This window comes from Myodes glareolus, chromosome 17 (genome assembly GCF_982192425.1).
Source record: "Myodes glareolus chromosome 17, mMyoGla1.1, whole genome shotgun sequence".
NCBI lineage: Eukaryota > Metazoa > Chordata > Mammalia > Rodentia > Cricetidae > Myodes > Myodes glareolus.
In genome coordinates this window covers 13,731,978-13,757,598 of record NC_142042.1, presented here as the reverse complement: position 1 = coordinate 13,757,598, position 25,621 = coordinate 13,731,978, and the positions used below count along the sequence as shown (strand labels likewise).

General features: G+C 39.5%; 1 protein-coding gene across 1 annotated transcript; it reads right to left on the bottom strand.

Moving 5' to 3' along the window:
* Positions 1 to 1,258: 1,258 nt before the first annotated feature.
* LOC125412852 (calcium-activated chloride channel regulator 3A-1-like) lies at positions 1,259 to 25,621 on the bottom strand. The gene is given in 14 exon segments (XM_087897481.1): positions 1,259 to 2,014; positions 3,183 to 3,416; positions 3,893 to 4,060; positions 6,622 to 6,892; positions 7,210 to 7,434; positions 8,167 to 8,267; positions 9,716 to 9,893; positions 11,935 to 12,159; positions 14,482 to 14,709; positions 18,767 to 18,944; positions 21,271 to 21,379; positions 21,726 to 21,873; positions 22,518 to 22,658; positions 25,406 to 25,621. Coding segments are annotated over 14 exon segments (2,709 nt in total). The 5' UTR covers positions 25,565 to 25,621; the 3' UTR covers positions 1,259 to 1,670.

Genomic DNA, 25,621 nt, shown 5'->3' with positions numbered 1-25,621 from the left:
ACAGAGCTGAGAAGAGGGTTCTGTATTCCCTAGACACGGAGTTACAGATGGCTATGAACCTCCATGAAGGTGCTGAAAATGGAAGCTTCCTCCTCTGGAAGAGCAGCCCCGACTCTTAACTGCAGCGCCATCTCTCCACCCTTTTGGTTTTAATTCTTAACAAAACTAACTTACAGTTTGTTTGTTTACTGGCTTTTTGAGATAATGTCTTGTTATGTAGTCCACACTGATCACAATCTTGTGATCCTCCTTCCTCAGTCTCTTGAGTATTGGGATTACAAGCATCCACCATCAGATCCAGATCTAGTATCTTTCTTCAAGGATTCTAGAACACAAATGCGTACACACATGTGCACACGCGCGCACACACACACGGACATCCCTGTAAGTAGTGTGTTTGTCTTTATATTTACCAAATACAATCAAACTCCCTCCACAAGGAAGTTTCTATTCCTTCTCTTTCATCAGAACTTGCCGAGTATTTTTTCAGTGATTAATATGGTCATGTACCAATGTTATTTTTATATTAAATCATCTTTAGATTACTGACATGAAATCAACTAGGTAATACTGTTTTTCATATGTTCTTTTTAATTTGGTTTGTTGATGTTTCATGATTTCATGTTGCTCCTCCCTTTTACATATTTAAAAGTTCTTGAAATCTTGTCTATAAGAAAGGGCTTTTCTCTATTTAAACTTTTTTCCATAGGAAGATCATACTATAGCAGCACTACCAGCTTATATTAGCTTTTACATTCTATTGAAATCAATTATTTATTTATACATGCTTTTTTGAAACTTTATGCTTTTGTTAAGATTAATGTTATAAAATCGATCACTTTTGTTCAAGTTCTCACATTATTACGCACACATGATATTATATAGGAATTGTTTATATGATTAGGCTATATTTGTTTGTCTTTAAGAGTGTAATGATTGTTCTGTCTTTTTAAGAGACAAGCCATGCCCATTCCTTCCCCATCTGTATAAAAGAATAAACTTATTTAACAAATATTTATTGACTGTCTACTCTATATCTAATTCTGCAAAATTTACAGCAGTGAAAAAAAATCCCGGTTCTAAGTACATATCTTGGTAGTACTCTTAGATCAAATGATGGTCCCAGGACAGAAACAGAACTTCATTATGATGCCCACAATTCATGAACAAACTCTTTGCTCATCGTTTTGCGCCTAGGACTGATAAAACACCTTCAGCCAAAGACAAAAGACATTTGACTTTCTGACCACTTGAGACCATTTTTCTTTACAAAGTACTTCCATAGTTCTTTTATTTCAGTTGTGTAAACAGGAAGTATTCCTCATCAATTATGTTACAGATAATTCAAATATAAAATTGTTTGCTATTATCTATGCACACATCATTTCATTTTGTTAATATACAATGTGAATTTGAATCACACTATGAAAATAGAGCAGAGATCTTATTTCCATAATAAATGGAATGATTAATGATTGAGGGCATGTTAGTCTTGATTTATATATAGCAAAAGAATTAGTGTAAGTTAAGTCTAGGAGTTTTTCTAATAACTTCAAATATTAATTTCTGTCTTACAGCTGTTGCTTAGCCGACAGTGGGTTTCGTAAACTCATTCTAAAGAAACTCTTAGCAAGTATATACAAGATTGGATTTTAGTTCTAGTATATCTTCTAGTTTAAAATATATTTAAAAACCACAGTTAACCCCCAAACTGTCAGAGGGATGGCAGAAATATTGGAGCCCAGCGCAGAGACACTGTGCTCTGGAGGAATGAACTTGACAGCCTGTGCAATGTTGGAGTTCACTGAAGTGAAACCGGCGTCGTTGACGGCCTGAATCGCGATGTAGAACATGGTGCTCTTTCCCGTTTTCAAAGTTTCTGGTTTGAATTCAAAATTTTCTTTTGAGCCAGCCTCTCTAGGTATCAGGCCAGCAGTATTCACTAAAGTAGCGTTGCTAAAATCTTTTTGGAGATCCCGAAAATGCTGACTCATTCTGATGACATATCTACGAGCTAGAAAAAGACAGAGACAGGTGTTGGTTAGAGTCAGGAGGACGGCTCTCTGCACTGCACTGCGCCTGCATAGGAGTTACCAGCCGTGCACGACGAGCTTTAGTGATGGAGAACCCAGGAACAGTGTGTCTGGGTGTCCCGTCTCACTGACTTTAGAGACGAGGATAGGAACAGTTATTTAAAAAATGTCCGGTCATAAAATCGTTAAAAAGCTGAATTAGTTTCATTAATACCAGCTCTCCACCATGAGCCCAGGTTTCTTTTCAGAGAGACGTAGAAAGAGCTGAACTCAGTTTTAAATTAGGACAAAGGACACACAATGCTCCTGTGCACTGAAGACCGTAAGTATCTCTTGTGACTTTTTATTACATTGAAAGAAGGAGTAATGGGGTGGGGGTGGGGCACCCAGTGAAAGACAAGCGGAGAGCAGCTGAGGGTGCGTCAAAGGGCGCAGAAGCTGTGAGCACTAATGACACGTGTGCTCGGGACCCGGTCCGACCTCGACCGGCAACCTTAAGTTTATTCCTCTCCTCTATTTTTTTTAAATTTTTTTTGTAGTTTATTATGTGCATGGGTGTTTTGCCTGCATGCATGTCTGCACCTCATGTGCTCATCTGCCGTGAAGAAGGGCAGAATAGAGTTCCCTGGGGCTGGAGTGACAGATGTTGGGCCTGCTTTGTGGGTACTGGGAATTGGATCTGAGTCCTCTGGATAAACAACCATACTCTTGATTCCTGAGCCATCTTTATAGGAGATTGGGGGGAGCACATAATCTTAAACACAGATTTTATAATTTTAAAATAAAAATACATAATTTTTTAATAACAATTTTAAGTTGGCTGATTCCAAAAAATTTCAGTTTTTACATTAAAAATAAATGAAACCTATAGTAGAGACCCCATAAATACTACTCATAAATGAGACACTGGAAAAACTTTGGGAAAGAATACCAATGAGATTCCATTCAGAATACCTTATTTTTATTTTTAAATAAACAACACTTATGCATATTACTTTTATCTGCTGTGTAAGTACGCACCCCTTACAAACCCCGTGGAACAAAGAACTCCTGGCAACATGTTTTGTAAGTATCTATACAAAAATGTAACACTGTCAATAATTTAATTTCTTACATACTCAATACTGTAAAACTCAGCACCATGCTCACCTTTTCCTTTGTCGAGGCTCTTGCCAGGGGCCGTCCAGGTAAGGTGGATGTGATCTCCTTCAAACTGGGCCTCCAGATCTGTGACTTTACTGGGTGGGAACACATTAGCGGGGCTACCACCAGGAGGCGCTCCAGACACGGTAAACGACCCTCCGGAGGCTACTCTGCTGAAGTCTTCCACTGGAGCGTCTGCTTCTCGGATTTCAGGTCTGGGTGGATTCATTATAATTTTGCCTACAAAAAATACCCCAGATGTCTGTATTTCTCATATTGTCTGTTCTTTATCTCATGCTGATCTCACAGTTGTTCAGGGCTCATGTAGACTGACACTAGCCATTGAAAAGTGAGAGAAAAGCTTATTTTCATATCTACCACTTTGAAATGTGCTATGATAAAACTGACTTTTAACCTATCCTAACCCACTACTTTTGCACGAGTTCTCTGATGACAAGGATTCATCCGGCTCCACAGCGCTAGTATTTAGCACCGGGCTTGTTTCATGAGCTTGGGAAATGTATTTTGTAAATGAAACAAACTGAGGAAGATGTTAACAAAGTATGTGGAAAATTGGTTTATGCTGAGTCCACCGACTGAATATGATTTTGAATCCCAAAGATAATTATATACTTAGGTTTTTCACATCCCTTTCAGTGTTTGCTTTATGTAATTTCCTGAAGCAGGTAGCACATTTCTGTTTTAGCGCGACTTACCGTCTTCGATATAGCCAGGCATGTAGAAAGACTTGCTCTGCTGTCTTAAACTTAGTCTGGCTGTGTTTCTTCTTGCCTGGACATTCACTTTCAAGCTGTATCTACCATTTCCATGATAATCTGTAAAATATCTCGTGTAGATGCCATCATTTTGAACGGTATCAGCACCTTGGCAACGAAGCACAATAATCAGCCACGCAGTAAGTTAAAACGAAACCCGACACTTTTCACAGGCGTTGCTGGTGTGAGCTTATCAGTGAGTGTAGGATAGTTAGACCTAGAGCATAGTATTTTGATTCAAAGTCTGGCTTGACTACGTTCTAACTCTGTTACTTTAGAAAATATAACTCGGTTATTTTAGAGGCATTCGATTAACATTTGCGCTTAGTTTTATTTCACAATAAAAACTTGTTCAGAAAACTCTGAGGACCGAAAAAGACATTTAGCAAAGGAGCAGGATACAACGCCAACATTAAAAAAAAAAAAAAATCAGCAGCCAAGTTCTGTGCAATGCCAGCATGGTGGCCACTGAGGCTTGTCTGAGCTACAATCACTACTGACTGAAAGGCCAGTAGCTCCCCCTTATGTCAACACTGAACATGCTGGGAAAGAAATCCGGAAAACAATGCTATTTCTAACACCTTTAAAAATACCCAGGAATAAAACACTGAAGAAGGAAATTGAAACAAGACACCTCAAGGTGGAAAAACCTTCCATGCTTACCCAGCAGTAGAATTAATACTATGAAAATGGCTGCATAGCCAGCAGCAATCAACAGCTTGGTACAAGTCCAATAAAAAGCCCAGTGACATTCTTTACATGAATACAAAAAAAAATTAACTATAAAATCCACATGGGAACACAGAAGACCCAGAATAGCCAAATCAATCCAAAATAAAATGAACAATGCTGGTGATATCACCATGTCTGGTTAGTCCTAGTGCAGGACCACGGTAACGAAGCAGCATGGTGATGCCATGAGAGATACACACAGAGCAGTGGAACGGCAGAGAGGACAGCATTAAACCCACACACTGAACCATGTGATTTTTGTCAAGGATGCCAAACACACATATTGAAGAAAGATAGCCTCTTCAACAAAGAGTACCGGAGACGGGACAAATTCAGAAGAATAAAATGGGAACCCTATTTTTTTTTGTCTTGTCTGAAATAAATTCTGGGTAGATCAAACACCTTGGTGTAAGATCTGAAACTATCAACCTGTTGGAGGAGATCACTTCAGGATATAGGCATAGGCAAAAGGATTTTCTTGAAGGGCACCAATAACTTGGTAATAAAACCAAGAACTGACAAATGAAACGTGGAACTAAAAAAATTTCCGTATGGCAAACAACCAAATGAAGAGCGCCATGTGGAAGAAAGTCTTTGGTAGTTTTAGTCTGACAGGATAGAATGTGTAAATAACTCAGAAAAGTACCAAAACAGACAGCTCAATAGACGGGCTGACAAAGAGCATACAGTTTTCAGAGATGAAGTGCCAACAGCCATTGAGAAGGGTCATTGACATATGAAGAGTGTCCAGTACCTTAATTATTAGGAAATGCAAATCAAAAATACTCCGAGATTCCATTTTCCCCTTCTCCTATCATCCAGGTCAGAATGTTTATTATTAAGAAAACAAATGATTAAAAATATCCTTACAAAACATGTGTGTGTGTGTGTGTGTGTGCATGTGTGTGTGCACTTGCACGTGCGTGCATGCATGTGAAGGGAGCAGAGAAAACCCTTCTATAACACTTTTGAGTTGTAGATTAGTTGAGTCCCCATGGAAATCAGTATGAAAGTTTCTCGAAGACTGAAAATAGCACGACTGTACGATCCCTCCATATCACTCCTAGGTATACACCCAAAGAACCCCAGAGAGTGTCTATGTTTATTGCAGCACTATTCATCATAGCCAAACCGCACAGTCAGTCCAGGCGGCTGCCAGAGGATGAACGGATAGAGAAAATGTGGTACACGTGCACAATAGAGGGCCATGCAGTAGAGAAGGATGAAGCTGTGCCATCTGCAGGAACGTGGATCCCAGCTGAGATCGCCATGTGGAGCAACATAAACCAGATGTAGACAAAACTTCATATTTTCTCTAATTTGTAGGCACTGGATTTTTTTTTTTCAAGACAGGGTTTCTCTGTAGCTTTGGCGCCTGTCCTGGAATTAGCTCTTGTAGACCAGGCTGGCCTCAAACTCACAGAGATCCACTTGCTTCTGCCTCCTGAGTGCTGGATTTTATGTGATACTGGATTTTATGTAGATAAATAAAATTGTGTATATCTGAAAGTAGATGTGAGACCAGGATAATGAAGGGCACTACTGGGAGAAGTAAGAGAGTAAAAGATGGTATTGAAGGGTGAATATGGTTAAAGTATGGAATATGCGTGTATGCAAAGCTGTAAGTATGTAAACTCTTATAAAGGAAGCTTACCAAGATAAAGAAGATGTAAGTAGATGGAGAGAGCTTACACAAAGCACTAACATTAGTGAAAATGGAAAAATTATACTTTTAATTTCCACAGGCAACATGAAATTGATAATGGACTTTAACCGAAATAAACATCTAAGCTTCTTTTAACATAACCAAGTAAAATGTTTTAAAGACATCGTTACTCAAATAGATTTGTAAGTACACCAGAAAAAGTATTGACTCTGAAGTTATAGAATCCTATAGGAGAATTTAAATCCAGTGGTGTCGATGCACCTTCCATTACCTGCCCCGTTGTCCCAGAGCTCCAGTGTGACTTGATGTCCATCCTCATCTTCTATAAAGGCCGTGACATTGGCTCCCAGGACAGGCAAGAACCCTTGGCTGACTCGGGTGTAAACAATCATCGGGCTAGGGTACCGCGCTGTGTCTTGACTCATGTGAGCAGTCGCGCTTATTGGGGGCGTGGTAGGGCTTCTTGCTCGAGTGGTCACTGTCACCGTTAGCGACTGAGATATGACATTATTATTTAAGAGGCTGTAAGTCCACGTACCTGTCTGGAAAAAAAAATTTCTTTAAGAGCTTTGCTAATAATTTCCTGCTACTTGGGATGTACGATTATTTGGAAATTTGAACAAAATAAAAAAATTGGAGGGTACCGGCAATGGAACCCAGGCTTCATGCTAAGCACGTATCTGACAATTTTAATATGATTGTTAAAAAAGAATGGGTAATATAGATTTGAATGCTTAGGTAGTATACTGAATTTTTAGTGAAAAGTACTACTGCCTTTGTTTTAGTACCGACAACGTAACATGTCTATTTCTTAACACAAGGACGGGTTAATGAAGCGCAGGGAAAAGAACAGACTTACTTCTGCGATGCCTGGTATTTGGAGTCAAGCAGAGCGCATATTCAGCGTATCGTCTTTGAAATCCGAGCCTCTGTACGTTTTCCCTTTCGGATCTTGAAGAACAATTTCTGGCTTTTGTGCTGTCCAGGTGACAACAAAGAAGGTGTCGCTGCCCACGGTGCTGTCCATCAGCACTGAGCCCTTTATTTGCTGCCTCGCTGGGACAGGCAAGGCTATGCTCTCCAACTGTGAGAGAGACAAAACGCAAACACAGAAAACCATTTGTTATTTTAAGTAATGGGACTTTAATATTTAGGTAGTTCATGGTAATTTAAAATCCATATTTAAGGTTCAATTACAATGACACAGAATTAAAACACTTTCCAAATTTCTCTCTTCCTCTCTCCCTCCTTCTCCCTTTCCTCCCCCTCCCCCCATTACAGTAGCTGTAGTGACCCAACACACTAAGACTGTAGCCTGGAAACAGTTCTGTTCCTTCAGACAATGGCTCTGTTTCTGCCGCTGAATTTAGTTCTAACTAAATCTATATGTATGGTTCTAATAAAACTTGAGATTCAAAGGCTACGGTGAAGACCCCCCAGCTACCTCCCTGCTCACTAAGCTCCTCCCTGCTACTTCCTGTCAACCAGTTGCTAACTTGCCTCTCTGAACCGAGGTTAATTTTATTTAATCAGCGCAAACGCAGTGCATCTTTATGTAGTTGACAAGTGTGGCGTGAACAGTCGCAACACATCTTTGCCTGGTTAAACAAATATTCCACCCCACCCCGCCACCACAAAACAAAGACTAGAAGAATGCAAGTGAAAAGGTGTTTATGTCACATAAAAGAAGATTCACGAATGGCGTTTTTCACAATGGAAATATTTTTATGGCAAAAGAATGATTTATTAGAAAAAGAACGTGTAACAGCAGCATAGTAGAAATGCTACAACCAAAGTATTTTTACAAAGCGCTGACCTGCAGAGCCCGCTGAGAGGCGCTGCCACTGCTGGACGAAATCCCACTGAAAGCATCCATCAGGGACGTTAGGTCTTTGTTGGCATAAAACCGCAGTCCTCCTAAAGGGGAGTTTACATAGGAAAATCAAATGTGCCATCCCCATATACTTTAAAACCCACTCAATTTCCTTTTTATTATCAAATTAAAATGACATTTATTTAGTGTGTGTGGGCCCTTTCGCGTGCATGCATGGAAGTCATAAGACTTGTTGGAGTGGCTTCTCTTCCCTCCACCGTGTTGGTTGGTCCAGGAGATGAGCTGCGTTTGGAGGTAAGCACCCTTACTCACTGAGCTTTCCCACCAGCCCATGTGAATTAAACACTGTACAAAAGATGAGATTTCAGAATCTCATGGACTTTCAGCAGATCTCTGAAGTTACTGTAAACTCATATTAACCACAATCTTACACAAAATATGTAAGATAAAGATAAATTGAAAATGTAAGAATCAGGCAAATTTCTTATTATGTGAACTAATCATCAAACGTAAGTGCAATAGTTAAATTGACCTAAGTACCCAGTGGTTTTATAGAAGGTGAGACTTGAGGTTGCTCATAAGAACCAGATGCTTATTTCTTAGTTGAATCAAAACATACATAGACATTAGAGGATGACTTTTTTTTGATACAGTAGTTTCTCTGTAGTTTTGGAGCCTGTCCTGCTGTCCTGGAACTAGTTCTTGTAGACTAGGCTGGCTTCAAACTCAGAGATTCACCTGCTTCTGCCTCCTGAGTGCTGGGATTACAGGCCACCACCGCCCGGCTTGAGGATAACAGTTTATAACACATTAAACATAGGCAAAATGCAGAAAATAAATGATGTTAGTGAAAAAAGATTTCTTGGGTGTGAAGAGTTAGGAAAGAATAGATCACAAAGGGCGAGAATTAGACTGGCTCCTGCCAGAAACACACCAATCCGTGCATAGCAACTAAACCAGTAAATGCTGCAAAGGCGAACTGGGAGATTCTTGAAATAACCCGGGCAGGGAATTGTGAGTGCTGGGGTAAGCTGTGACAGGAAAACTGGATAGAAAGGGAAAAATACAGAAATATTCCAGACTCAGATTTTGTGAGATGGTGGGAGCTGGGCAGAGCGATGGGAAGTCCTGCTCCGGGTTTTAACTGTTGTCTTGAGAAAATCGTTTATAGCCTGCAGTTTCCCTCTTCCTCACCTGAAATAGGACATGTCTAAATCTTTACTGTGGGGTTGAATGGTACTTTGGAATTGAGCAAACATTTTGGACTTGTATTTGAGTAACCATAGAGACAGACGCTTCTGTTTAGGGAGATGAGGAGAAAATGGATGAGTGAGAGTGAATGGATGAGGAAGAGTGAATGAAAACAGCAGGTACTGAATAATTGAAGAAGTCATTGTGTGAAGATGTGGAGGAAGAGGAAAGAACGTAACTCGAAGGTCAAGGAAGAGACAGAAATTAGCTTTAAAAGGGGGAATTGTTAACAGCTTCCCAGTTTAGGAACATCTGTCCAAAGTCAGCTTCGAAGTTGTACCTGTCATGGTTGACAGAGTCTCCAGTTCCTTCTCAGCTTTAGAGCCCACAGCGATGGTGTGGATGACGGCACCACTGTGTTTGACCGCCCCAAAGCAGGAACTTATTTTATCATCTTCTCCGTCTGTTAGCAATATGATCTCAGAACCGGAAGTACTTTGCCTACTGGAGGTGATTACCTGTGAAAACCGGTGTGTTAATTACAGATTGTCATTTCTGAGTAATTTGAGGACACACATGTTTTTTATATTCTCTTTCTAAGCTGAATTGATACAAGGCAATGAGTAGAACGCTAGACTTCTCAGCACTTTTAATCCTCTAGATGTATACATTTTGGCTACTCAGTGAGGAAGAACAAACCAATAATAGCTGCTGGCGTATACTAGCTACCTGTTGAATATGGGCTGCTATCATCCCCCGAGCACTTGATGAGGATACGAGACTCCCAGACGAATAGCATTTGCAAAATCATAACCAGAGGTGGGTGAGCGAGACTGAATTATTTGTTATGTGACTTTCTAATGTGTTCTATCTGGTCACTACTAAAAAAATTTATGATTTTCCAAAGCTGAAACAAAACCAAGCAATTTTGGCTTATCATGAAGGAAGAAGTTGATAAATTTTCAATCATATTTTTCTGACTTATGCTACCAAGAGTATTAGCTAAGAGTCTAGGTGGTTTTAGAGACCTTGGTCTTAGGTATCTTGAGAACATTTTTTAATTTCTTGTTTTAAAATATGAACTATTATGTTTTGTCGCTCCTGAGACTTGCTCAAATACCACACACACACACACACACACACACACACACACACTCATACACACACACTACATCAAATTTATAAATTCTAGAGATCAGGTTCTGAATCCTAGATTTGGCAATTGTCTTATGATCTTGAGAGAGATTTTTTTACTCTAAAGTTCAGCTTTTTTTTCTGAAGAATGATCATAGAGTATTCCCAACTCCTCAAAGAATATAAGATCCTGCACCTAAAGCATTTATCACAGACAGTAATGTAGTATACAGTCAACGCATAGCTACTTTTCAATGATTCTGAAAGCGATACACTTATGTATTGATAAGATTTTGTTAAGTAAAAGTTGTTAATAATATTGAATGTAATTTTCCATCATCTGTTCAGCAATAAACTTTGTGACCAAAATATAAAGTACAATAAAATTTACTAAGGGAAACACACACACACCCCAATTTATACATGAATTTTAGTATATTTGTAATATACAGTACTCATATTTTAAAACCGAATAGACATCATAATTATTTTCATAATAGCAAAACTTTGTAAACATTTATATAGCTTACATATTTGTCACACTTAAATGAGGCAAGCACTATTAATACCCATATGATCTGGGTGCAGGCAACCGATTTTCAATATTGAGTTACTTTCCCAATATCTTTTAGATAATTCACAGTAGAGTGAGCATCTCAGGTTTCTAAAGCCGGTCTGGTTTTTGACAAACGGGAGCCACCAAGGAAGTTGAGAGAGACTGTGAACCAATGGTCTGCACAGAGCAGCAGTGAGGACTTTCACGAGTGGAGGATGAGGGGAGGAAATGGTCTTCTGTTTCAGCGACTCCAAATATGACCGCAAACACACTGGCGTGGAGGCTAACTTGGGGAAGAGAACTATCCCAATGCCATGACCCCTGAGGACACTGGTCAAAAGGAACTCCTCGTTGTTAAGTTCACCGTCATGATTTCGTCTATATCTACCCGTGTTCATTGCATGTTGCGTGTGGAGCTGCCGTTCTCTATCTCTGGATTTTTAAATGTTATTTAAATTAGTATGTTATGACTTTTATCCATACAGTAAAGCTGTCATTGATTTCTTCCTGTCCATTCAATGGCATTATCTTCCTGGCCTAGAAACTCCATCTGTGAGAATTTAGAGACATGTGAAGATCCTCGGGGAGGTTTTGATTACCATTTGCCCAAGGAGATTTCACCTCAGCCACTCCCCAGTGCCACTCCATCTCAAGATTTTATCAGTGGCACAGCCGGACACCGAGAGGCTGTGGCTGTGGTTAATAGTTGGTGAAGCTACATCTTTTTTCTTCCAGAAAGGCTTTGTCTCATTCAGATCAGAATGTTATTAAATGCTGGAACCCTGAGTTCATGACCTGTGTTCAAAGCTATATGAATAGTATGGAAAGCAATAAGTAAATAGAAAATTATATTACATTTAAAAGATTACCTGAAATCCTGCTTCAATTCCACTGCAAATTGAAGTTCCATTTGAAGCTTGCTGTGGGAGATTTGCAGTGATCTTTGGATAGTCACTACTATCAATTATTTTTGTTAGATAATTTTGGATTTTGGCCTTTTGGTCAAATGTGACTAATCCAACCATTGATTTCTTTTCAACAATTTGAGTCAAATAAAGTTCTGCCGCTTGATTCATCCGAATAAGACGGTTATCCTGTAAGAAAAAGATGTATGAACAACCACAGAGTCTCTTTAAATCTTGACAGAACCTGGTAATAATTAGTGAGCTTTTAAAAAACTTTACCTCTTTCATATTATTAAACGGTTTGAAATGTTTAAACACCAGTTTTGGGCTGTGAACGCCTTCGAAGTCTATGTCGTTTTAAAATAGTTATCTGTTTGGAAGTTTCACTTGAGAAAATGATTTTTAAAAAGTGCATGAGAACATGCAAATATTTTTTATATATATGCATATATATTTTGGTCAATGGCATATATTTTTTTATAAACATATATTTTTAATAACTTATTTATTTTTACTTTTATGTGCATTGGTGTACATATACGTCTTGTAAGGCTGTCAGATCTTGGAGCTACAGACAGCTGTGAGCTGTGATGCGGCTGCTGGGACTTGAACTCGGGTCCTCTAGGAGAACAAGCAGTGCTCTTAACCACCGAGCCATCTCTCCAGCCCAATGGCTTGTATTTTTAAAGAGCAGCACAATGAGGATCTCCAAAATGTCCATTAGTAAGGAGTTAATTGCGTAGATCATGGAACACTGTTCACATGATAAAACCTCTAAAAATCATGTCTGTGCTCTTGACGGGATATCGCTGCTCCTAGAAGGCCTAGGTTATTAAAGAGTCCAGTGCCATGTGTGGGATACCCCTTATGAGTTTATGACCAAGGAGGTTCCAAAGGCCCAAACAATATAAGCCATTATCATTGTTTTTGGCTGCCTCCCACCCCCGAACTAGGGAGCACACCTTGGTTTAGGATACAGAGAAATTAAACTGGAGATAGGCAAGAAGCATCTTCTCTGTTGGATAACTTCCATGTTGCCAGGTATACATAGGCCCCTGGGGAAAAAAGTCAATAACAGTCTTATTCAATGGTGGACCCTGAACACTACAATGTTCACCTGCCAAACCGTGTGCCATATGACTGTTGTGGGTTTTTGATCAGATATGAGGCCCTTTCCACAAGAGAGAATTTGTGCTTTGTACTGCAAAAATGGTCATGAGCCCAAGGCTGGGGTGGCCAAAGGCTGTAGCGGGAAACTACTATCAGTTTTGCCATGTGTACATATTATGAAATATGTACATTTTTGATTTCTAAATATGTTTATACCCATAGGTTAGTGCTGCCTTCAAAGTCTTAACTTTTTAGGTCACTCATAGCCCTGACCTTTTTGCAGTAGGGAGTGGTTAATTCTTACGTCATAACTGGTCAAAGTGCTGAAGGTAAATGAATTGTGAGTGAGTGATCAACCCTAAGTGGGACATCTATATTCTGTCTACCTCTCCAGTCCAGGAAACACAGCAGGAGAGGAGGTGGAAAGAACATGAAAGACAGAGCTGTGAACACTGTCCTCTGGATAGCCATGGCCATTGCACCGACGAGATCAGTGGCTGTGGTGACCTGACAAGATCGAGTCCAACAATACAGCTCAGCATGGATGGGGGAGGGCCCATGCGGAGCTATGGGTAGTGGGTAGTGAATGGCTGCGGGCACAGGGGTTCATATTTCTTCACAAGTAGCCACTAATAAATTGTCTATGCTTTTTATGTCTAGCGAGTTATTCCTATAACACCCATCAAAGTAGTAGGGATATTTGTTGAGATGGAGAGAGAAGGGACAAGACAGGGTGGTGGGGTGAAAAATTTCAAAATACATAATTATGAAACTATGACAAACACCAGGCCACCCATGGCTCCATAGTGTGACGGTGTCTTGAAAGCAAAGAAGCAAAACCCCCAAACTATTTAGTGTTAGAGTTTTTGCCTAGCATGTAAGTGCCCTGGGTTCAGTTCCCAGCAACTAACTCTCTCTCTCTCTCTTGCACGCACACACACCCCCACAGATGTACACCACACTGCACCACACAAATTATTTTTCATGAAATCATTCTTTATGAGGAGTGCTTATGGTATATTCCATAAAAGTTGGACTATAAAATGCCTAAACCATAACAGTTTTGTGGAGGAGAAGCAAATGCAGTAAAAGTGTAGTAATGCATACTACATTGAATGGTGAAATTACAGATTTCCTTTCGTTTATTTCTTTCCCAGTAAGAATTGAAAGTTAAGGAGTAAAAACGACCAATAGTCTATAAACAATAAAACAAAAATTTGTTTTTAACTTATTCTAGGTACCTATTTAGGTAAAACAATTGGGCAGGTATTCATCTGAATATTAATATATATTTGAACATAAATATTTGTTAGTTTATTAGAACTAAACCTAAGAATAAATTATAGTTCAATATTTAACTTAAATACTTAATTTAAGGAATCCAGTAAAAAAGTGTCTTACTTTGTTCATACTTCCAGATTTGTCCAGCACCAAGCAGATTACTCGCTGTTTGGACTTCAGCAATGAAAATGTAGGTGGAGGCGGTGCTTCTACTCCTTCCATGGGAGAGGCATTCTGGAAATCAGCAGACTCCTTGATTATGTCCCATGTGCTTCTGTGGTCGCACAGTTTATTTTGTAGGTTTGGGGCTTCTGTATTGTGGGTTTTTTCTGTGCAAAATTCAACCACCTGGGGAAAAACATTAATTTAAGCAGGATATTGTAAACACTTGTAAGGGATCACCTTCTTTTTTGGATATGAAGTTAGCTGCCATGCATCCTGAACAGGCTTTGTCTCCTGACGAGAATCACTTTGTTGTCAGACGTTTGGACATTCGTTTTACAAGCCTGGAGTGGAGGCCAGGCGAAGCTGGACACACTCTGCTTTGGTCAGGTTTGCTTCTTGGCATGTGATCCTCTCCATCTTCATTCTTTGGCACATTATACTTATCTCTTCAAACTCTAGTCTAAAAAGCATCCATTGGAAAGTCCTTGCTTCCAATTCAAGCACTAAGTAGGCCTGGTCATGCTTTGCTCCCCGGATCATAGGAGACTGGCTCCCTTCAGGATGATACGGCCACAGATAGAAGCCATTGTCTGCCCTTCCTAGGATCGGCGTTAGCTCTATCTCTTCCTACTTTGTATTAAAACTTTTCCTGGTATTTCTATCTCTCTCATTAAACTGAATTCTTCAAAAAAGTTCACTTGTTAGGGATCACCTTCTTTTCCAGATATGAAGTTAGCTGCCATGCATCCTGAACAGTTATTTATTTATTTATTTATTTCTAGCTTTTATCACAGTGCTGGACTTGAAATAGAATGAAGGTTAAAGGAAAGAAATAATAGGTTGTTCAAAATATTACATAATTTATCTCCTAGGTCTGAGTTTATGCTCTGAGTACATAGTATATTTAATCTATGCTATGATAATTAGAAGTTATTATTATCTCAGATAAGATACATGTCTAACATATAATATTTTGTCTCCAAACAATGTCTTGTGTGATTAACTTTACTGTTTATTTTAGTCACTTAGGCATCTCCTTATTATTCATGTACCTGGTCGGCAGTAGGAGTTATCTCCTGTCTTAGTTAGGGTTTCTATTGCTGTGAAGAGACACCATGACCATGGCAACTCTTATAAAGAAAAACATTTAGTTGGGGCTGGCTTATAGCAGTAGAGGTTTAGTCTACTATCATCATGGTGGGACATGGTGGCTTGCAGACAGAAATGGTGCTGGATAAGAAGCTGAGAGTTCTACAATCTTGATCTGAGGGCAGCAGGAAGTGATCTGGGACACTGGCCGTGGCCTGAGCATATATGAGATCTCAAAGCCCCTCTCCGTGGTGACACACTTCCTCCAACCTACTCCAACTAGGCTATATCTACTCCAACAAAGCCACACATTCTAATAGTGCCACTCCCTATGAGCTTATGGGAGCCAATTACACCCAAACCACCACACCTCCTGATAGTCAAGTGCCTTGGTGGTGTATGATGAGGAACGGGCAGCGTGTGTTCGAAACATCCTCTTGAGGCACGCGGTTTCTTGTCTGTTTGGATGTTAAATCTTTTTGTTGTTTCGGTTTCAGCTGAGAAGTTCCTCAGTCGTGTGGCAAATACGTCCATGAGGCACATCCTCTTAAACCTGGGAAGTCTATGGGGACGTAAGAGAGGCCTGAAGAGATTGTTTGGTTAATAATATTGTTAATAATATTGGCTCTCTTGCAGAAGACCTGTGTGCAATTCCCAGCACCCACATGGTGGGTCACGACTATCTGTAATACAGTCCCAGGGACTCTGACAGCCTCTTCTGGAATCTTGGACACCAGGCACGTATGTGGAGAGAGGGAAACACCTGTGCATGTAAAATAAATACATTTTAAACATTTTTAGAAGAAAATTTCAAGACTGAATTTCTACTTGGATTTTCATTGTTTCCTAGGCTTCATAAGACTTTTTAACTTTATTAGAAACTATAGAGCTTTGTAAACCTCTCCCTTGTAAATATTTGTTGCCAGCAATTTGCTTCTTTTAATGAACTGATCGTGCATTTTGGAGATATATTATTTTGATTTGTTGTTTTGAATACCTTCATAAGCCTCATATTTTAAAATATATTTCTATCTGTATAGAAACTTTTATTCCCATTAACACTGGGATGCACAGCAAATAAAAAATGTAAATACACAGTCTTCCCAGTAAAAAAACAAAGTAAACTGCTCATCTTCCAAGAGATTAATATTCAGAATTTATGCTATTTGAGAGAATAACTGAGCAGTAAAGTCCACAAATAATCTGAATGAAAACCAGCAGATGATAAGAATAGACAGTCAGAAGAACAGACCTGCAAATGAATGATAGATATGTAAAATAATTCAACACTGTTGTCAAGAAGTGCAGATTATAGCCACAGTGAGAAACCATCTCCCTTTAGTTAGATGACTATAATAAAAAAGCCAAATAAATGTTGAAGAGAATACTGGGAAGATTAACTTGCATTCTTGGTTAGGTATATGAATTAATTTAGTCATTTTTAGGGCAAACTATAGACGTTCCTCCAAAACCTAAAATAGAAATACTAGAAGACCCAGAAATCCCATAACTGGGTATATATAGGAATCACTGTAAGGAAATCAGTATGTTACCTTCTTGTTGCATGGCCATGTTGGCTGTGTTGCTCAAAATGCAGACATACAGTCAAGGTAAGTGACAAGGTAATCTAGTCAATGGATAACTAGATTAATAAAATGTTGCATATATCCACAATGGAACATTATACCACAAAATGAATGAAGCACTATTATTTGTCACACATTGATGATCCTTGGGGACACTGTGCTAACTGAAATAAACAAGGCACAGCAAGACAAGTATTTTCCTCGTCTAAGAAAAGTTGATCTAATAGAAGTAGAATCTAGAATGAGTTCACTGCAGCTGTGCAGCGGAGTGGGAAGGGGAGACGATGGTTACTAGGTGTAAAATTTTACCTAGAGAGCAGGAGTGGATTTCAGTGTTTACACGACGGCAGTGTACCCAGTGGGTGATCACAGTTACCATAATTCTGAGTTTCAGGGTAAATAGATATGAGGATTTTGAACATTTGCAACACAAAACTTTCTGTTTGAGGTGGTGAGTGTGACAGTTAGTTCTAGATGACTGTTACATATTGTATACCTCTATTGGGATATCACACTTTAATTTATTTATTATGTGTCTATTAAAATTAGTTACTTTTATCAATCAAAAACCAGGAAAGCGAAAGATGGGCTAATCCTGAGAAAGAGCCAAGTAGTTATTTTCCAATTATATTATGAATTTTATAATTAAAAATCTGTTTGTATCTAGTTTGTGTCAAGCACTGTTAAGACATTGTTTATATGGGCCCTTATAAACCAACAACAGTAACAATGCAGCCTGTATATTTTAGTTTCCACTTAAAGATGAGAGAACAAGGGGTTAAAGAGATGGCCCAGCATAAAGAGCATGCGCTGCTCTTGTAGAGGACCTGCACCCATGTGGTGGCTCACAACTGTCTGTAACTCCAGCACCAAGGACCCGGATGACTATGGCCTCTGCAGGCTCCAGCAACCACACACACCTTGTACACACCTACACAGATACGCAGGCACACAGACACACAATTAAAAACAAATCTTAAAAATAGATGAGAGAAATAAATCTCTGATTTATCAGTTTTCCCTCAATGACAGCGGAAGAATGGTTTCTGTACTGAGACCGTCTGACTCCCAAACACCTTGTCACTCATCAGGCTGAACAGTTCTAGGTCGAGCAGTAGCTCAGTGACCTTGTTGCTATGGCATCTATTCTGCAGAGACGATCCTGCAGATTATATAATAGCAACACTTTGTAAACATTTAAAAGCTTTAGCGATAAGAAAATGGAAATTTTAGAATGTTGAATGCTCCACTGTGGATTAAAAAGTAACATGGATAGCATCCAGGGAAGAATTAAAAACAGGTTGTTACTCTAGATACAAATCAACAGACAGAAGCGAAGAGAGAGGCACTCAATGGTGGCATCATGAGGTTCCCTTGAGAAGGGTACCCTGTGCATATGAAGCAAAGGCACAGGCTACTTCGAAAGAGCAGGATTATTCACAGACACATCATGCATGGCCTGGAGAAAATGACCTTGAATCAGTCCTAAGGTTAATTTTCTTCCACCCTTCCACAGTTAATTTCCCAAGGATTTTTTTTTGAGAAAATAAATAGGAAGTACTTACAGAACTGAGATTTTGCATGAACATTATGGATTCCGGGACAGTCTGAGATTTGTTTGGGATAAATTTACATTTCGGTTCATAGAGCCCTGTCTTTGAGTCACGTCGGCACTTTCTTGTCACGCAGCTGCCTCTCTGACATTCACGGACCACATTTTTGCCAGTAATGCCAGTGGAGCATCTATGACAGAAAAATTAGATTACTGTATTGGTTCTGGGTGTTGAGTCCAGGGCTTGTATGTGCCAGGTCAACCCTCTTCCATGTGTCTACTTCTTCAGCCCCCATTTTTTTTAATTCCTCCATTTTTTCAGTAGTAGAAGTCAAACCTAGGCAAGTCAACACCCTAAAATATCTCTCAGTGACAGCAGTTCTTGGTCATCATGTACCAAGAACTCCATTTTGACAAGAGTAGAAACAGGGCTCTCCCCATCCCTACCGTGGTTTACATGGAGTCAGTATTTTCAGCCTTTACTGTTAATTTTTAGGTACATGTATGCTTGGTATATGTGCTCATTGTGTATGTGTACGTATGTGTATGTGTGGAGGACAGAGTATAATCTTAGTATAACCTTAATGGTTATCCTCAGTCATCAAATTCGCCTCCTTTGAGACAGAGTCTCCTTGGCCTGGAACTCACCAGTTAGGCTAGACTGACCAGCCAGCAAGCCCCGGAGTCTTCCTTTCTCTCCCTCCCCAGTGCTGGGACTACAGACATGCACTGCCATGCCAGCATGCTTGTGTGACTTCTGGGGATCAGTCTTAGTTTCTCATGCTTGTAAAGCAAATGCTTCATAGTCTGAGTCATATTCCCTGCTGAGGACCACACGTTCAGTTCTGATTCCCTAAGCATTCACTGCTTATTAATATGGTCAGTAAACCTATTGTTTTTATTTGAGTTAAAAAAGATAGTAATTCTTATATTACAGTAACATTGTAAATACTAAATGAACTAAGAAATTTTTTTGGCAGAGTGAGGTGAGTCAAAATTATGCTTAAAATCCTCTTAAATGTTCACATATGATGCTCACTAATGGGAAATATTATTGTAAAGGTGTGACTTTGTTTATGTTACATTTGTTTAACTCTATGAAGCTGTGATACTTTGCCTGTCTAAAACACCCGATGGTCTAATAAAGAGATGAACGGTCAATAGTGAGAGAGAAATAGGTGGGACTGGCAGGTAGAGAGGAGAAATCTGGGAGAGAAAGGGATCTGGTATTGAGAGAGGAAGGAAGAGAACTTCAGGGGTCATCCACCCAGCTACACAATAAGTCATGGAGTAAGAGTAAGATTTATATAAGGAAGAGAATAGGAAAAACCCAAAGCTAAAAGGTAGGTGAGATAATTTAAGTTAAAAGCTGGCAAGAAACAAGCCAAGCTAAGGCTGGGCATTTAAAAGAAATAATGGGCCTCCATGAGTGATTTACTTGGGAGCTGGGTGGTGGACCCCTCCAAAGAGCAAAAACATCCAACAGCATATTGGCATGCCAACGTGGCACTTGGATTTCCATAGTGCTTGAGAAAACTGGGAAAAAAAAGGATATGGCTCCTTTAAGAGTTTCTGCTTCTTGGCAAGCTGTTGAGCAGTCAGTAGATTAAGTAGGAACAAAAAACTAAGTGAAAATGCCTGCCACAGCACAAGCACTGGCATTTTAGAGATCTAGGAAAGTTGAGGGCAGTTCTTGGTCACCTCCAACCAGGTTGCAGGTTTTAGGACTGGCTTTCATGATGGGAGCGGGCGGAATCAGCCAAGAGAGCCAAGCGGAGGATCCTGTGTAGGTTAGTAGTTTAAAGGTTTGCTCACATGGTCAAAAAAGGATAAAAGGTATGCAGTAGAAGAGGTCCAGATGGGACAAACCTCTGAACCAGGTCACAGTGTGTTTAACGATTGTGCGTAGGCTTAAGAAAAGAAAAAGGGTATAGTCATAGAAAAAATGAATAGTTTAAAAAATAAAATAAAATATTTAAAGAGACATTAAAAGCAATATAACAGAAAAAAGCTATGCAAAGGTGGAAAATACAGAGGGAGTCTGGATCCTGTGTGTTATTGTGTTGATTTTGAATTTTTTGATTGCTGAAAAGCAAAGGACAGCTGAGAGAGCTGGAACTGAGAAAGGGTCTGTCGAGATAAGTCAGCCTGGATATTTAAAGAATGCCTTAACTTAAAAAAAAGGCAAAAAATGTAATTGTCAAATTGAAATAAAAAATGCTTTGGAGAAGCAGATTTGCTTTTGTTTCTTCAGGAAACGAGAGGCTGCGGATCCCTTCGGGACTGATATGGATCAGGTTTGATCTGGGAAGACCACCTGAATCTAGACAGGTCCCAGTACCTATCAATATCCCGAGATGGGGACACAAGGATTAGTCGGATATATATTGGCACATAATGGTGCGGCTTGAATGTGTGATGAGCTGTCTGAATACCTGCCCACTTGCACTGCCCAGTACAGAGAAATGAAGCCATAGGCAAGAAGGAGTAGAATCAGTTTAGGCTACACTGTGATACCTTGTTGCTTCGAGAACATTCTTTCCGGACATGTAGAAGGGCCGGTCTGTGTTATATTCATCAAATACTCCCCACCGGAGATGGGCCCACTCATGGACAAAGACTCTACCTGAGAGAGAAGATTGTCGTCTGTAAAACTGTAGTTAAAATATTTGAACTCAGTTTCCTTTTATTTCCAATCATCATTTTGTCGATTTCCAAAACTGAAATTGTTACAACCTCTATAAATTTATACTTTTTAGTAGCTCAAAAATTCAAATATGCCAGTTACAATTAGTGACTGATTATATTTAAAAGTTTGGATGCACAAAGAGGTGGAATGTAGCTGCCATATTTTCAAATAAAGGTGTTAATTAATGTTTGCTTTCCTCAAAGTCCTAGAAATCCACATTAATGGTGGTGGTTTGTTTTTCCCTAGTAGAACATATAAATATATACAGAATAGATATTTCTACCTCGGGGTCCATACATAAGCAGATTGTCAGTCAGTAGGAAGTTTGGAGTTAAATGTATGTACTGTCCTCTGTCTCCACACTGTCTATAATGAAGTGTGTAGGGCTCATCTCCATATTTCAGATAAGGATCAGCAACTATGACGTCTGCCTAAAATGCAGAACAAACCCAGTGAGATTTTAAGATCATTAGAAACAAGAGACTTTACAAACCAGAACTGTCTTAAATTTAAACTGATCAAAGTTAGGGCTGCGTTAAGTGGGTTAAAGTGCTTTCTGCTTATGAACAAGGACTGGAGTTCCAGTCCCAACACTTGCTTAAAAGATGGGTATGGTGACCTATGTCTGTAACCACAGTAGTGAGGTGGTAGAGACAGGCAGATTACTGGAGATGGTTCTCCAGCTGGTCTAGCAAAATTGGTGACTCTCAAATTCAGTAACAAATCCTGTCTTAAAAAAATTTTAGGTTGAAAGTAAATAGAGGAAGGCACTAAGTATTGTCCTCTGACTCCTACATGAGCATGTGTGCACACATATATACACACACAGTCACATACGCTACACACACATGCACACACTCTACACACACAGGCATACACATTACACACACATATGCACAAACATGTGGACATGTACAGAAACATAGTCCACACACATGTATACACATATACACATTCAACAAAAGAATAGTTATTCTACTAATTACTAACTTAATGATCAATAATTATCAAACCCCATAAGCATTCATTTGGAAAAGGCGTAAGAAACAGTTTAGAGCCTGGGTGTGACACCTACTTTGTCATATGATTCTCGTTTCGGCATTGAGTACTGAGATTTTGACTTCCAGGTCATCGGGACCAAAATGCTTACATTCCTGAAATAAAATCTTCCTTTGCTGGCTTCAAACAGGTAAGTAGAAGCTTGGGTTATCATTTCCTGACAAAATTAAAAGTTTGTTGTGGTAAGAATGTCAAAACAAAATGAGCAAGAATGTCTCTACCTAAACCAGAAGAAATAGATGGGGCCTCTTCTTCCTCAAATATATTTGCACGGAGTAACTGAAAGAGTAGAATACATTTCCCTGAATCTCTCCAGTCTATGAATTCATTCCCATGTGCCCAAAGTCAACTCTGATTCTCACTTGCCCATCCCTCCAGCTAGCGTTAGGATGGGGCTGGGGAATGAAGTCTCTGGGTGTGGTATAAAGGTCATTATGAGCAGAAGTCTGTAGGCAAGTTGTTTATTTAATCAATTTTCTTACAATTGGGTTGTTTAAAAAAACTGGTAAAAGTCTGGTAACATTTGTATTTGATGTTATTAGAATTATTTTTGTTTTATTTGTAGTTATTAACTGAGTAGAGTTTATACATATAAGACTAGATTATAAAAACATATCTTTTGAAAACTTCATGTATAAATATGAATCTACACCACACCCATCCTTACCACCCCTTCCAACTTTCCCCATAACCTCCACTCTCCCTACCAAATTCATGACCTCCTTGTTAACTATCATAGTTACATATATATATATATATATATATATATATATATATATTTCTACACATCCATCAGAATATAAACCTACTGCATCATTCTAGTGATGGAGTCCATGAAGATATGCAATAACGACAGCTGGTGTGTTTCTAAGGCTACACACCAGAGAAATAAATTTTCTGATGGAGGTTAAGTTCTTAAGCAAGTTCATAAAAAAAAATACTGTCTATAAATAACTGGCTGTTTCTATTTGTGATTCTCCCGTTATCCCACGGTTTCTCTTTATAAACCGCTTGGGACTTGTCCCACAAATCCCGGCAGTGTATTCCTCAATTTCTGGGTACTGTTTCTCTGTGTACTGATAGAAGGATGACTTCTTCCTACACTATATTTCTTGTATATAAAACAAGCTCCCATAGTCCAGTCTTTGTACCATAGACTGATTGACAAGGCAAATTGGCCAGATGAAGTCCTTGTGGAGAGATCACAGGCGGAACATTCACAGAGTGTTTCAGGCATCTGGCCTTCCTAGATCTAAGTCCTTCAAAGATTTATGATGAATTAGGGTGGCATTGCAGGTGTCTATCCATGTTATATCATAGTCCTTCAAGAGATTAATAGCGACCCCTCTGCTCTAACTCAAAATAGCAACCCATGCTTTGTTTACAACTTACACGCCAACTTCCGATGCAAGATCTAACTAAACTCAGTTTAGTAACTGTTACCTTCAGCCCTGGATTTTATGTGAATAACAGATAATTGACCTGCTGGTTAGCTAACCCAGTGTGAAAGAAATTTAGCACTATTACCCTGAGCTCTACGGTGGAAACCAGCTCCGCAACCGTCAGATCTACGAAACAATTACCCAGTCTTTCAGCCATGAACGAAAATTTACGTCGGTCCGCTCCCTAGGTTCTGAAACGACTGAAGGGCAGAGAACGAATTCTTAAATCTGAAAGGTTCCCTTTTTATGCAGCCAGCTTTTGGTGAAACTGCGGATACAGATCAGCGCTGCTTGCTTCCCCTTCTTTACTCAGGTTGCATGGTTACGTACTGTACCTGGGTCAGCTGGAAGCAGATTCCCCACACTACCCTCACCCCGTGGAGAAGCGGCATTTCTGTGATTTTCTGCTCCCCCACCTCTGTTTTCAGGGCCACAAAGTATTAGCCTACACTATTAGTTACACTTAAGAAACGTAAAGTAATGCATGTATTCTTTGCCCTTTTCTTAGATCTCTTAATGGTTTAGTTTCCTCCTTTTGTAACCTGTAGCAGCACCCCCCCACGCCCTTTTAAGGAGGTAAGGAAACCTTTACCGATGCAGCTGCTATAGACTGCAGCTTAGCTGGTAAGTTTTGCTACTGTGCCTTTTATCATTATCTTCAAAGAATGCCCGTGTCCCTGAGAATTTGCCTTGTAGTTTTTTTTTTATTATTACTAACAAGTTGTTAATGAATGGATAGATGTCTGCTTGGGAATTTGTATCGGAATAATAAAGAGCACACGGAATGAAGAGCATTGCCCCCTGCGTGTGTGACGTATACTCTTCCCTCCACCCCCGGGAAGTTTTTCTCAGAGGAACCTGGGTAGGGGCTGGGAGCTGGTCTCAGCCCTTCCATTCTAGGATTGCCCGAGTGCGAATGATAAAGATAAACAAGACTGACTTGTTTCAGCTGTCTGCTTGCTATGATCCTAAAAGCCAATCGTTCCATTGATAGAGGACAAAAACCCTGTGTTCCTAAGCACCATGGAGATTTTGAGAGGATCTCAGAACAAAGTACATTATTCCACAAATGATTTTATTATACAAATGCATTTAAGAACTAACCAACTTCAAACATGTCTAAGGTTTTCTTTAAGGTAAGATAGGTAAAGAGTTTAGGTTTTCTAATAAGACAGCAACTGCTGGGGTTTATGAGTATATTTGCTGTATAGAGTTTGTCAAAGCAACAGCAATAAGATAAAGTATGAGAGCATGTCTCTACTTGCTCTAAATCGATTACCTTAATTAGTTAATGATTTACTTAGAGCTTGGACACTGATTTTAATGTATAATAAAATATAAAGCTAAGCAGATGCTCATCTTGACTGTAGGTAATATTGCAGACAAGATAAACACAGTCAAAGCGGCCTGGGGAAAAAGAATTACTGACATGCAAATATGCAGCTAATAAAACCCTTCTTACCTTTATGCTTTGGATGAGTCTTTCATCTTCTGGCACACTGGGGTTAATTGCAACGACCACTCCCTCGTACCCATTGTTGTTGAGATGGACCATGGAGCTCTTTGCCTCCTGCAAGAGATGCAGGCTGAGGAGCAGAAGGACCTTCAGACCTGGCACCATGTTTGCACATGCTAAGTGAGGTGGCTGTACAAGGAGGGTATTTATGTGTTTGCTCCA